The sequence below is a fragment of the Cherax quadricarinatus genome, chromosome 84, assembly GCF_038502225.1.
Source record: "Cherax quadricarinatus isolate ZL_2023a chromosome 84, ASM3850222v1, whole genome shotgun sequence".
Lineage (NCBI taxonomy): Eukaryota > Metazoa > Arthropoda > Malacostraca > Decapoda > Parastacidae > Cherax > Cherax quadricarinatus.
In genome coordinates, this window is record NC_091375.1 from 1,605,539 (window position 1) to 1,619,744 (window position 14,206).

Below are 14,206 nucleotides of genomic sequence, written 5' to 3' on the forward strand. Positions count from 1 at the left end.
GATCACACTATAACACTACACTACACAGATCACACTATAACACTACACTACACAGATCACACTATAACACAACACTACACAGATCACACTATAACACTACACAGATCACACTATAACACTACACAGATCACACTATAACACTACACAGATCACACTATAACACTACACAGATCACACTATAACACTACACAGATCACACTATAACACTACACAGATCACACTATAACACTACACAGATCACACTATAACACAACACTACACAGATCACACTATAACACTACACAGATCACACTATAACACAACACTACACAGATCACACTATAACACTACACTACACAGATCACACTATAACACTACACAGATCACACTATAACACAACACTACACAGATCACACTATAACACTACACAGATCACACTATAACACTACACAGATCACACTATAACACTACACTACACAGATCACACTATAACACTACACAGATCACACTATAACACTACACAGATCACACTATAACACTACACAGATCACACTATAACACTACACAGATCACACTATAACACTACACAGATCACACTATAACACTACACAGATCACACTATAACACTACACAGATCACACTATAACACTACACAGATCACACTATAACACTAACACTATAACACACACACAGATCACACTATAACACTACACAGACACCATGCCTAACACCTTCTAGGGTAACCCTTCTAGGGTAGGTGCCAGAGCCCGAGCCTTTAGCTCATAAGACTGTCATTCCCATTTGCCCCCTTGGGGCGGGGATGGCAGACCAGAGAGGCCTAGCTTGTGGCTAGGCCTGGGGACAGTTGGTCCCAAAGATGAAGAGGTACTTGTGCCTCCTCCCATGGGAGACTTAGGTCTCGGACACTCCCTAAAGAGGGAGCCAAGGCCGGGCCACCACTTGGAAAAAGCCCGGGCCGGGAGAATACCGGCGAATCTTTAATAATAATAATAATAATAATAATAACACTACACAGATCACACTATAACACAACACTACACACATCACACTATAACACAACACTACACAGATCACACTATAACACAACACTACACAGATCACACTATAACACAACACTACACAGATCACACTATAACACAACACTACACAGATCACACTATAACACAACACTACACAGATCACACTATAACACAACACTACACAGATCACACTATAACACAACACTACACAGATCACACTATAACACAACACTACACAGATCACACTATAACACAACACTACACAGATCACACTATATTACACAACATTACACAGAACTATCACACTATATTACACAACACTACACAGAACTATCACACTATATTACACAACACTACACAGAACTATCACACTATATTACACAACACTACACAGAACTATGACACTATATTACACAACATTACACAGAACTATCACACTATATTACACAACACTACACAGAACTATCACACTATATTACACAACACTACACAGAACTATCACACTATATTATACAACACTACACAGAACTATCACACTATATTACACAACACTACACAGAACTATCACACTATATTACACAACACTACACAGAACTATCACACTATATTACACAACACTACACAGAACTATCACACTATATTACACAACACTACACAGAACTATCACACTATATTACACAACACTACACAGAACTATCACACTATATTACACAACACTACACAGAACTATCACACTATATTACACAACACTACACAGAACTATCACACTATATTACACAACACTACACAGAACTATCACACTATATTACACACCACTACACAAGTCACCACTTAAAGAGGAAGACCTGAGAGTGAGCACAGTGCCCAGTATAACAACACTAGAGGCTGAGATCAACCGAATAACCTCCGTGGCCAATGTTCGCCTGGCAAGTCTAAGAGTAGCCTAACATACACCAGGCCCCTCCTCTTGGACTATGTAGCACCAGTGTAGAACCCGCACATGAAAAAGCATATTAATAAACTAAAAAATGTGCAGAAATATGCAGTAAAGTTAGTTTTTGAGCTAATGCGGCACGAACTACGAGGAGAGACTAAGGGAACTGAATCTAACGACACTGGAGGGCAGAAGAACCCAGGGAAACATAACATACAAATACTTAGGGAACTGCTAAGATAGACTGGGATAGGCTGTTTGAGAGTCGAGAAACAAAAACTTGGAGACAGAGATGGAACTTACACACAAACAGGCCACATGGATGGTAGGAAGTAGTTTTTCAGTCTCAAGAGTGGTTAAGAAGTGTAATAATGAGGAAGTAAAGGAGGAAGGCGCCATACATACTTTTATACAAGAAGGTACGATAGGGGTCCACGAGGCTAAGAGGAAGCGAATCTAAAGAGCGGCTTAAAAGACTGAGCCAGGATCTGAGAATCGACCCCTACAACCGCAAATGGATGGCAGAACACACACACGCTATTACTACTACTACTACTACAGCTGTAAGAAGAGGTACGATAAGGCTCTTGGAGCCGGGAGTGGACCTAGTTGCGACCAGCAAAGAGGCGGGGCCAGGAGCTATGAATCGACCCCTACAACCACATATAGGTGAGTATATACGTACACAAACACGTAGTGTTTTGTGTGAGTGATTTGTGAATCGTATTGTGTTTTCTGTAAAATGATCTATGACTATTGTGTTTTGTGTGAATTATTTTTGTTTATTGTATTGTGTTTTGTGTCCAGAGAGTAAATTTAGAGGAATGTTAAATGTTGTCAATATTTGAGGCGTTTTAAAGGGTGTGGATGATTTAATACTGCTGAGACTATACGAATGTGAGTATATGAGCTACAGTATACGCACGAGAGTATACAAACGGGAGTATACGAACGTTGTAGAGTGACTCGAGACAGATCTAGACAGACTGCAGGAGGGTTCAGACAAATGACTGTTGGAAGTGTTAAGTTATAAACATGGGGAAGAGAAAGACCAGCCACTTAACACAAAGGAGGAAAAACAAGTGACTGGAGTCAATGTTTAGTGGTCAGACAAATGGCTAATGAAAATATTAAGTTATAAGAGAAGGGGAAGGAAAGGAAAACCAGCCACTGAATATATATATAAAAAAGGTTGAATATCACATAAGGTTTAATAGTTACTAAAAACATATCACTAGGAACGCACATTAACACAACTGTGGTACATAGATGGTACTACACAGTACTATACAATACCGACAAGATGAAGAATTAGGCATCTGAGCAACATCTGGGTATCTTTATTTGTAGACGTTTCACCATCCAGTGACTTTATCAACAGAAACTCAAGGACATAATGGGAAGACTGGAGAACTATATACAAAAGATGAGGTAATCAGTCCCTCAGCCTTGGTTGTAGTTGGTGATGAGTACTGCAGTCTTGAAGACTACGGTACCCATCACTCATCCAAGACTTTTTTCCTCACAAAAATTCTTGGAAAATCATCCTGCGCCTTATATGCTGAAGGTTAGGGTCAAGGATAGGCTTTGTGTTACGCTTTAGCGTCAAGTAAGAGGGTAATTAACCATTGAATGTAATTACTGATTTACCATTATACTTCTGTCGTGCGTCTTATATTCCGGAATATACGGTATTAGGCGAGTAAGGTTATCTTACCCAGTGTAGGGAAGTAGTACAGTGGTGGGTGTCTGGGTGCGTCTTATATGCCGGAAAATACGGCATTAGGTGAGTAGGATTTTCTTACCCAGCGTAGGAAGTTGTACAGTGGTGAGCCTGGGTGCGGGGCTGGCCCGCCCGACGCTGCACTTACCTGCAAGGAAATAGGTGCCTAGGATCAATAGAAAATTGAACTTCACTCCAGCATTATGCAACTCCTATACACACACACACAGGCCTAGTGTCTTATCGACATGCGCCTAGGAGAAAATGGTAACGCGCACACACACACACACACACACACACACACACACACACACACACACACACACACACACACACACACACACACATTATACATAGCATTACAAAGCAATAAGTACAATATTATATCAATATATTTGCTGTATGTTAAAAAAAATTAAACAAAACACAAGAGTACAGTATATTTCAACTTCAGAGTGAGGTCCTTTTCAGTAGAGTTGATTCATACAATACTCGTCCTCTGCTTTGCGTCTAGGTAGACATACATGATCACATCCGGGCGCTGAATAACCCATACGGTTTCAGCGCTTCCCTGTGATAATAAAAATAATAATGGGATCATGTCAGACCTGTGGCCTGTTTCGAGGATTCTACCCTCGCAGCCCGGCCTGAGGTAAGAACCCCTTACTGACCACCGAGTCAACCAGGCTGTTGGTCCTAGTAGCCCGCTGACCTAACCATCACAGCCTGCTTCACGAGGTACTCAGCTGCTGTTGTGGTCTCGTCTTGAAAACTTCCACCTCTGCGCCCCGGCAACGCTTCTTGCTTCCAGTGGTAGCAGTCTTGGACCACGCATGTTGATACACAGTTTTTTTACTTTACCCATGGTGCCCCTGCTTTGTTTCAAGAGCATGTAGGAATGGCAATTGTGTACTGGAGCGGTGCAACTTCTCATAAACCAGCACAACTTGCAATATATCCAGTACAAATCCCAGAATAATACCTCACTTACATCTTCTGTTTTACTTACGTCACTAATTACATCTCTGGTAGATTCAAAGCTTCCATTTCGAATACCTATTGAGATATGCCCTCGCGTGTCGCGTTCTCGTGTTTGCGTTCAGTGTACATTACGTCAAAGGATATCGTGAGCTCTTCTGCAGCGGACACTTTTACCTGTACCTCTCTCTCTCTCTTTCTCTCTCTCTCTCTCTCTCTCTCTCTCTCTCTCTCTCTCTCTCTCTCTCTCTCTCTCTCTCTCTCTCTCTCTCTCTCTCTCTGGAAATGTTGCAAGTGCTTAAAACACCTGACTCGTGACGCGTCGTAAATGCTTTTAATGTTTATTGAAGTTTCAACTACAGTAATATACGTGCAATAACTGACAAAAAATGTCAACGATTAACAGCACTACCATAACGAATAAACAGGTATAGCAACAGACAGTATTGCAACAGAGAGTACTGCAACAGTTGCAATGATGTTACTCTTGCTGCTTGCATATTTAGTGTATTTTTCTAACCTTCACAGCTCGTACAAACTCAGTCAAGCACCCAAATTACTAGGAACATTTCAAATTCCTCGAACTATATTCCTGAGAACGTAGGCGAGAAAGATGCATCATAATCTACGCCTGGATGATACGGGAGGAGGTGGTACCAAACTTTAGATTAGGTTAGGTAAGGTTGGGTTAGGTAAGGTTGGGTTAGGTAAGGTTGGGTTAGGTAAGGTTGGGTTAGGTAAGGTTGTGTTAGGTAAGGTTGGGTTAGGTAAGGTTGGGTTAGGTAAGGTTGGGTTAGGTAAGGTTGGGTTAGGTAAGGTTGGGTTAGGTAAGGTTGGGTTAGGTAAGGCTGGGTTAGGTAAGGTTGGGTTAGGTAAGGTTGGGTTAGGTAAGGTTGGGTTAGGTAAGGTTGGGTTGGGTTAGGTTCGGTTCGTCTTGCAACAAGACAAGTGTTTCCTGACACGGGACTTAGTCATATGATGACCTGCAGCCGGAGCTTTTGGTCATCTAAGGCCTTCCGCTGGCTTACCCGTTCACTAAATATGAACACAAGAAGCAAACAGTGCAAGATACCTCTAATGAAAAGCAGAGAAGCGAATTCAATTAGCGTCAAGGGACCACGACTCCTCAACACCCTCCCTGGGACACCTAGCTATCTTCAAGAGGAAACTAGACAGGTTCCTCAAAAACAGTTCCTGATCACCGGGTTGTGTTGGGTACGTTGTGCTGCAGGCGGCGGGTACCAACAGTCTGGTTGACCAGACCAGCCACCAGGAGGCCAGGTCTGGGACCGGGCCGCGGGGCCGATGACCCCCGGAAGCCACGCCAGGTGACCTACTGGTAAATTTCTAAATTTCTTATGACCATTAATGTGAACAAATAGAAAATGAGAAACATTGGTTGAAAATGACGTAAACACTGGTTGAAAATGACAAACACTGGTTGAAAATTACGTAAACACTGGTTGAAAATGACGTAAACACTGGTTGAAAATGACGCAAAGACTGGTTGAAAATGACGTAAACACTGGTTGAAAATGACGCAAACACTGGTTCAAAATGACGTAAACACTGGTTGAAAATGACGCAAAGACTGGTTCAAAATGACGTAAACACTGGTTCAAAATGACGTAAACACTGGTTGAAAATGACGTAAACACTGGTTCAAAATGACGTAAACACTGGTTCAAAATGACGTAAACACTGGTTGAAAATGACGTAAACACTGGTTCAAAATGACGTAAACACTGGTTCAAAATGACGTAAACACTGGTTGAAAATGACGTAAACACTGGTTCAAAATGACGTAAACACTGGTTGAAAATGACGCAAACACTGGTTCAAAATGACGTAAACACTGGTTGAAAATGACGTAAACACTGGTTCAAAATGACGTAAACACTGGTTGAAAATGACGTAAACACTGGTTGAAAATGACGTAAACACTGGTTCAAAATGACGTAAACACTGGTTGAAAATGACGTAAACACTGGTTGAAAATGACGTAAACACTGGTTCAAAATGACGTAAACACTGGTTGAAAATGACGCAAACACTGGTTGAAAATGACGTAAACACTGGTTCAAAATGACGTAAACACTGGTTGAAAATTTACCTCGTCAGTTAGGTCTCGTTAATTTTCCAAACTTTCCTGGACTTACTTAAAAATGTTTATATTTTCGTAGATTAGCGCATTGATGCCGGTGAAATGCTCTTGATCCAGGGGAGTGGACCAATCTTCTCAACCGTAGGTCGAACCTGACTGGAGAGTTTACCTGGAGAGAGTTTCGGGGGTCAACGCCCCCGCGGCCCGGTCTGTGACCAGGCCTCCTGGTGGATCAGCGCCTGATCAACCAGGCTGTTGCTGCTGGCTGCACGCAAACCAACGTACGAGCCACAGCCCGGCTGATCAGGAACTGCCTTTAGGTGCTTGTCCAGTGCCAGCTTGAAGACTGCCAGGGGTCTGTTGGTAATCCCCCTTATGTGTGCTGGGAGGCAGTTGAACAGTCTCGGTCCCCTGACACTTATTGTATGGTCTCTTAACGTGCTAGTGACACCCCTGCTTTTCATTGGGGGGATGGTGCATCGTCTGCCAAGTCTTTTGCTTTCGTAGTGAGTGATTTTCGTGTGCAAGTTCGGTACTAGTCCCTCTAGGATTTTCCAGGTGTATATAATCATGTATCTCTCCCTCCTGCGTTCCAGGGAATACAGGTTTAGAAACCTCAAGCGCTCCCAGTAATTGAGGTGTTTTATCTCCGTTATGCGCGCCGTGAAAGTTCTCTGTACATTTTCTAGGTCGGCAATTTCACCTGCCTTGAAAGGTGCTGTTAGAGTGCAGCAATATTCCAGCCTAGATAGAACAAGTGACCTGAAGAGTGTCATCATGGGCTTGGCCTCCCTAGTTTTGAAGGTTCTCATTATCCATCCTGTCATTTTTCTAGCAGATGCGATTGATACAATGTTATGGTCCTTGAAGGTGAGATCCTCCGACATAATCACTCCCAGGTCTTTGACGTTGGTGTTTCGCTCTATTTTGTGGCCAGAATTTGTTTTGTACTCTGATGAAGATTTAATTTCCTCATGTTTACCATATCTGAGTAATTGAAATTTCTCATCGTTGAACTTCATATTGTTTTCTGCAGCCCACTGAAAGATTTGGTTGATGTCCGCCTGGAGCCTTGCAGTGTCTGCAATGGAAGACACTGTCATGCAGATTCGGGTGTCATCTGCAAAGGAAGACACGGTGCTGTGGCTGACATCCTTGTCTATGTCGGATATGAGGATGAGGAACAAGATGGGAGCTAGTACTGTGCCTTGTGGAACAGAGCTTTTCACCGTAGCTGCCTCGGACTTTACTCTGTTGACGACTACTCTCTGTGTTCTGTTAGTGAGGAAATTATAGATCCATCGACCAACTTTTCCTGTTATTCCTTTAGCGCGCATTTTGTGCGCTATTACGCCATGGTCACACTTGTCGAAGGCTTTTGCAAAGTCTGTATATATTACATCTGCATTCTTTTTGTCTTCTAGTGCATTTAGGACCTTGTCGTAGTGATCCAGTAGTTGAGACAGACAGGAGCGACCTGTTCTAAACCCATGTTGCCCTGGGTTGTGTAACTGATGGGTTTCTAGATGGGTGGTGATCTTGCTTCTTAGGACCCTTTCAAAGATTTTTATGATATGGGATGTTAGTGCTATTGGTCTGTAGTTCTTTGCTGTTGCTTTACTGCCCCCTTTGTGGAGTGGGGCTATGTCTGTTGTTTTTAGTGACTGTCTTCTATTCACCACTCCTACGGATTTAACGCTTCCTACCTTGGTTATAATAATAATAATATAAAAACAATTACAATAATGAGTAATAAATAAAAAATATTAAACAAGGACAAATAAAAACAATAATAAAAAAAATAATAATGGATCCAAATTGAGTGAAGCGTGAAGAACAGTCAATAACAGTGAAGAACAGTCAATAACAGTGAAGAACAGTCAACAGTGAAGAACAGTCAATAACAGTGAAGAACAGTCAATAACAGTGAAGAACAGTCAATAACAGTGAAGAACAGTCAACAGTGAAGAACAGTCAACAGTGAAGAACAGTCAATAACAGTGAAGAACAGTCAATAACAGTGAAGAACAGTCAATAAGTGAAGAACACTGTCAATAACAGTGAAGAACACTGTCAATAACAGTGAAGAACACTGTCAATAACAGTGAACACTCAATAACAGTGAACAGTCAATAACAGTGAAGTCAATAACAGTGAACAGTCAATAACAGTGAAGAACAGTCAATAACAGTGAACAGTCAACAGTGAAGAACACTCAATAACAGTGAAGAACACTCAATAACAGTGAAGAACACTGTCAATAACAGTGAAGAACACTGTCAATAACAGTGAAGAACAGTCAATAACAGTGAACAGTCAATAACAGTGAAGAACAGTCAATAACAATGAAGTCAATAACAGTGAAGAACAGTCAATAACAATGAAGAACAGTCAATAACAGTGAAGAACAGTCAATAAGTGAAGAACAGTCAATAACAGTGAAGAACACTGTCAATAACAGTGAAGAACAGTCAATAACAGTGAACAGTCAATAACAGTGAAGAACAGTCAATAACAGTGAAGAACAGTCAATAACAGTGAACAGTCAATAACAGTGAAGAACAGTCAATAACAGTGAACAGTCAATAACAGTGAACAGTCAATAACAGTGAAGAACAGTCAATAACAGTGAACAGTCAATAACAGTGAAGAACAGTCAATAACAGTGAAGAACAGTCAATAACAGTGAAGAACAGTCAATAACAGTGAAGAACAGTCAATAACAGTGAAGAACAGTCAATAACAGTGAAGAACAGTCAATAACAGTGAAGAACAGTCAATAACAGTGAAGAACAGTCAATAAGTGAAGAACACTGTCAATAACAGTGAAGAACACTGTCAATAACAGTGAAGAACACTGTCAATAACAGTGAAGAACACTGTCAATAACAGTGAAGAAGACTGTCAATAAGTGAAGAACAATCAATAACAGTGAAGAACAGTCAATAACAGTGAATAAGTCAATAACAGTGAAGAACAGTCAATAACTGAAGAAAACTGTCAATAACAGTGAAGAACACTGTCAATAACAGTGAAGAACACTGTCAATAACAGTGAAGAACAGTCAATAAGTGAACAGTCAATAACAGTGAAGAACAGTCAATAACAGTGAAGAACAGTCAATAACAGTGAAGTCAATAACAGTGAAGAACAGTCAACAGTGAAGAACAGTCAATAACAGTGAAGTCAATAACAGTGAAGAACAGTCAATAACAGTGAAGAACAGTCAACAGTAAAGTCAATAACAGTGAAGAACAGTCAATAACAGTGAAGAACAGTCAATAAGTGAACAGTCAATAACAGTGAATAGTCAATAACAGTGAATAGTCAATAACAGTGAAGAACACTGTCAATAACAGTGAAGAACAGTCAATAACAGTGAACAGTCAATAACAGTGAAGAACAGTCAATAACAGTGAACAGTCAATAACAGTGAAGAACAGTCAATAACAGTGAACAGTCAATAAGTGAAGAACAATCAATAACAGTGAAGAACAGTCAATAACAGTGAAGAACACTGTCAATAACAGTGAAGAACACTGTCAATAACAGTGAAGAACAGTCAATAAGTGAAGAACAATCAATAACAGTGAAGCACAGTCAATAACAGTAAAGAACAGTCAATAACAGTGAAGAACAGTCAATAACAGTGAACAGTCAATAACAGTGAAGAACAGTCAATAACAGTGAAGAACAGTCAATAACAGTGAACAATCAATAACAGTGAAGAAGTCAATAACAGTGAAGAACAGTCAATAACAGTGAAGAACAGTCAATAACAGTGAAGAACACTGTCAATAACAGTGAAGAACAGTCAATAAAAGTAAGGAACACTGTCAATAACAGTGAAGAACAGTCAATAACAGTGAAGAACAGTTAATAACAGTAAATAAGTCAATAACAGTAAAGAACTGTCAATAACAGTGAAGAACAGTCAATAACAGTGAAGAACACATTGAAGAACAGTCAATAACAGTGAACAGTCAATAACAGTGAAGAACAGTCAATAACAGTGAAGTCAATAACAGTGAAGAACAGTCAATAACAATGAAGAACAGTCAATAACAGTGAAGAACAGTCAATAAGTGAAGAACAGTCAATAACAGTGAAGAACACTGTCAATAACAGTGAAGAACACTGTCAATAACAGTGAAGAACAGTCAATAACAGTGAACAGTCAATAACAGTGAAGAACACTGTCAATAACAGTGAAGAACAGTCATAAACAGTGAACAGTCAATAACAGTGAAGAACAGTCAATAACAGTGAACAGTCAATAACAGTGAACAGTCAATAACAGTGAAGAACAGTCAATAACAGTGAACAGTCAATAACAGTGAAGAACAGTCAATAACAGTGAAGAACAGTCAATAACAGTGAAGAACAGTCAATAACAGTGAAGAACAGTCAACAGTGAAGAACACTGTCAATAACAGTGAAGAACAGTCAATAACAGTGAACAGTCAATAACAGTGAACAGTCAATAACAGTGAACAGTCAATAACAGTGAAGAACAGTCAATAACAGTGAATCTGAAATCAAGACAACAGTGCATAAGTGTTCGCAATAAAGCTAATAGAATCCTTGGCTTCATATCAAGAAGCATAAATAATAGGAGTCCTCAGGTTGTTCTTCAACTCTATACATCCTTGGTTAGGCCTCATTTAGATTATGCTGCACAGTTTTGGTCACCTTATTACAGAATGGATATAAATTCTCTGGAAAATGTACAAAGGAGGATGACAAAGTTGATCCCATGTATCAGAAACCTTCCCTATGAGGATAGACTAAGGGCCCTGAATCTGCACTCTCTAGAAAGACGTAGAATTAGGGGGGATATGATTGAGGTGTATAAATGGAAGACAGGAATAAATAAAGGGGATGTAAATAGTGTGCTGAAAATATCTAGCCTAGACAGGACTCGCAGCAATGGTTTTAAGTTGGAAAAATTCAGATTCAGGAAGGATATAGGAAAGTACTGGTTTGGTAATAGAGTTGTGGATGAGTGGAACAAACTCCCAAGTACCGTTATAGAGGCCAGAACGTTGTGTAGCTTTAAAAATAGGTTGGATAAATACATGAGTGGATGTGGGTGGGTGTGAGTTAGACCTGATAGCTTGTGCTACCAGGTCGGTTGCCGTGTTCCTCCCTTAAGTCAATGTGACCTGACCTGACTAGGTTGGGTGCATTGGCTTAAGCCGGTAGGAGACTTGGACCTGCCTCGCATGGGCCAGTAGGCCTTCTGCAGTGTTCCTTCGTTCTTATGTTCTTATAACAGTGAAGAACAGTCAATAACAGTAAAGAACACTGTCAATAGTGAAGAACAGTCAATAACAGTAAAGAACACTGTCAATAGTGAAGAACAGTCAATAACAGTGAAGAACACTGCCAATAACAGCGAAGAACACTCAGTAACAGCGAAGAACACACACCGTGGAACAAGATCTTACTGAGACAACGTTTAACTTGGTACAGAGTCTTAGCATATAACTTGGTAAAGCTGTATACAGGGCGAAACATTACTCCAGTACACGCTAGTTCCGCACTGCGTGTGCTCCAGTACACGCTAGTTCCGCACTGCGTGTGCTCCAGTACACGCTAGTTCCGCACTGCGTGTGCTCCAGTACACGCTAGTTCCGCGCTGCGTGTGCTCCAGTACACGCTAGTTCCGCACTGCGTGTGCTCCAGTACACACTAGTTCCGCACTGCGTGTGCTCCAGTACACGCTAGTTCCGCACTGCGTGTGCTCCAGTACACGCTAGTTCCGCGCTGCGTGTGCTCCAGTACACGCTAGTTCCGCACTGCGTGTGCTCCAGTACACGCTAGTTCCGCGCTGCGTGTGCTCCAGTACACGCTAGTTCCGCACTGCGTGTGCTCCAGTACACGCTAGTTCCGCACTGCGTGTGCTCCAGTACACGCTAGTTCCGCACTGCGTGTGCTCCAGTACACGCTAGTTCCGCACTGCGTGTGCTCCAGTACACGCTAGTTCCGCACTGCGTGTGCTCCAGTACACGCTAGTTCCGCACTGCGTGTGCTCCAGTACACGCTAGTTCCGCACTGCGTGTGCTCCAGTACACGCTAGTTCCGCACTGCGTGTGCTCCTGTACACGCTAGCTCCGCGCTGCGTGTGCTCCAGTACACGCTAGTTCCGCGCTGCGTGTGCTCCAGTACACGCTAGTTCCGCACTGCGTGTGCTCCAGTACACGCTAGTTCCGCACTGCGTGTGCTCCAGTACACGCTAGTTCCGCACTGCGTGTGCTCCAGTACACGCTAGTTCCGCACTGCGTGTGCTCCAGTACACGCTAGTTCCGCGCTGCGTGTGCTCCAGTACACGCTAGTTCCGCACTGCGTGTGCTCCAGTACACGCTAGTTCCGCACTGCGTGTGCTCCAGTACACGCTAGTTCCGCACTGCGTGTGCTCCAGTACACGCTAGTTCCGCACTGCGTGTGCTCCAGTACACGCTAGTTCCGCGCTGCGTGTGCTCCAGTACACACTAGTTCCGCACTGCGTGTGCTCCAGTACACGCTAGTTCCGCGCTGCGTGTGCTCCAGTACACGCTAGTTCCGCGCTGCGTGTGCTCCAGTACACGCTAGTTCCGCACTGCGTGTGCTCCAGTACACGCTAGTTCCGCACTGCGTGTGCTCCAGTACACGCTAGTTCCGCACTGCGTGTGCTCCAGTACACGCTAGTTCCGCACTGCGTGTGCTCCAGTACACGCTAGTTCCGCACTGCGTGTGCTCCAGTACACGCTAGTTCCGCGCTGCGTGTGCTCCAGTACACGCTAGTTCCGCACTGCGTGTGCTCCAGTACACGCTAGTTCCGCACTGCGTGTGCTCCAGTACACGCTAGTTCCGCGCTGCGTGTGCTCCAGTACACGCTAGTTCCGCACTGCGTGTGCTCCAGTACACGCTAGTTCCGCACTGCGTGTGCTCCAGTACACGCTAGTTCCGCACTGCGTGTGCTCCAGTACACGCTAGTTCCGCACTGCGTGTGCTCCAGTACACGCTAGTTCCGCGCTGCGTGTGCTCCAGTACACACTAGTTCCGCACTGCGTGTGCTCCAGTACACGCTAGTTCCGCGCTGCGTGTGCTCCAGTACACGCTAGTTCCGCGCTGCGTGTGCTCCAGTACACGCTAGTTCCGCACTGCGTGTGCTCCAGTACACGCTAGTTCCGCACTGCGTGTGCTCCAGTACACGCTAGTTCCGCACTGCGTGTGCTCCAGTACACGCTAGTTCCGCACTGCGTGTGCTCCAGTACACACTAGTTCCGCACTGCGTGTGCTCCATTACACACTAGTTCCGCACTGCGTGTGCTCCAGTACACGCTAGTTCCGCGCTGCGTGTGCTCCAGTACACGCTAGTTCCGCACTGCGTGTGCTCCAGTACACGCTAGTTCCGCACTGCGTGTGCTCCAGTACACGCTAGTTCCGCACTGCGTGTGCTCCAG

At 43.1% G+C, this 14,206-nt stretch overlaps 1 protein-coding gene across 1 annotated transcript in view; it reads right to left on the minus strand.

The window, feature by feature from the left end:
- The window catches only part of LOC138855178 (uncharacterized), a 290,974-nt gene extending 286,433 nt beyond the window's left edge, over positions 1 to 4,541 (minus strand). The window contains exons 1-2 of the mRNA XM_070102918.1: positions 4,538 to 4,541; positions 3,825 to 3,842 (exon numbers count right to left, since the gene is read on the minus strand). Coding sequence (XP_069959019.1) covers positions 3,825 to 3,842; positions 4,538 to 4,541 — 22 coding nt within the window. The remainder of the gene's footprint in view (positions 1 to 3,824; positions 3,843 to 4,537) is intronic.
- Positions 4,542 to 14,206: the final 9,665 nt, after the last annotated feature.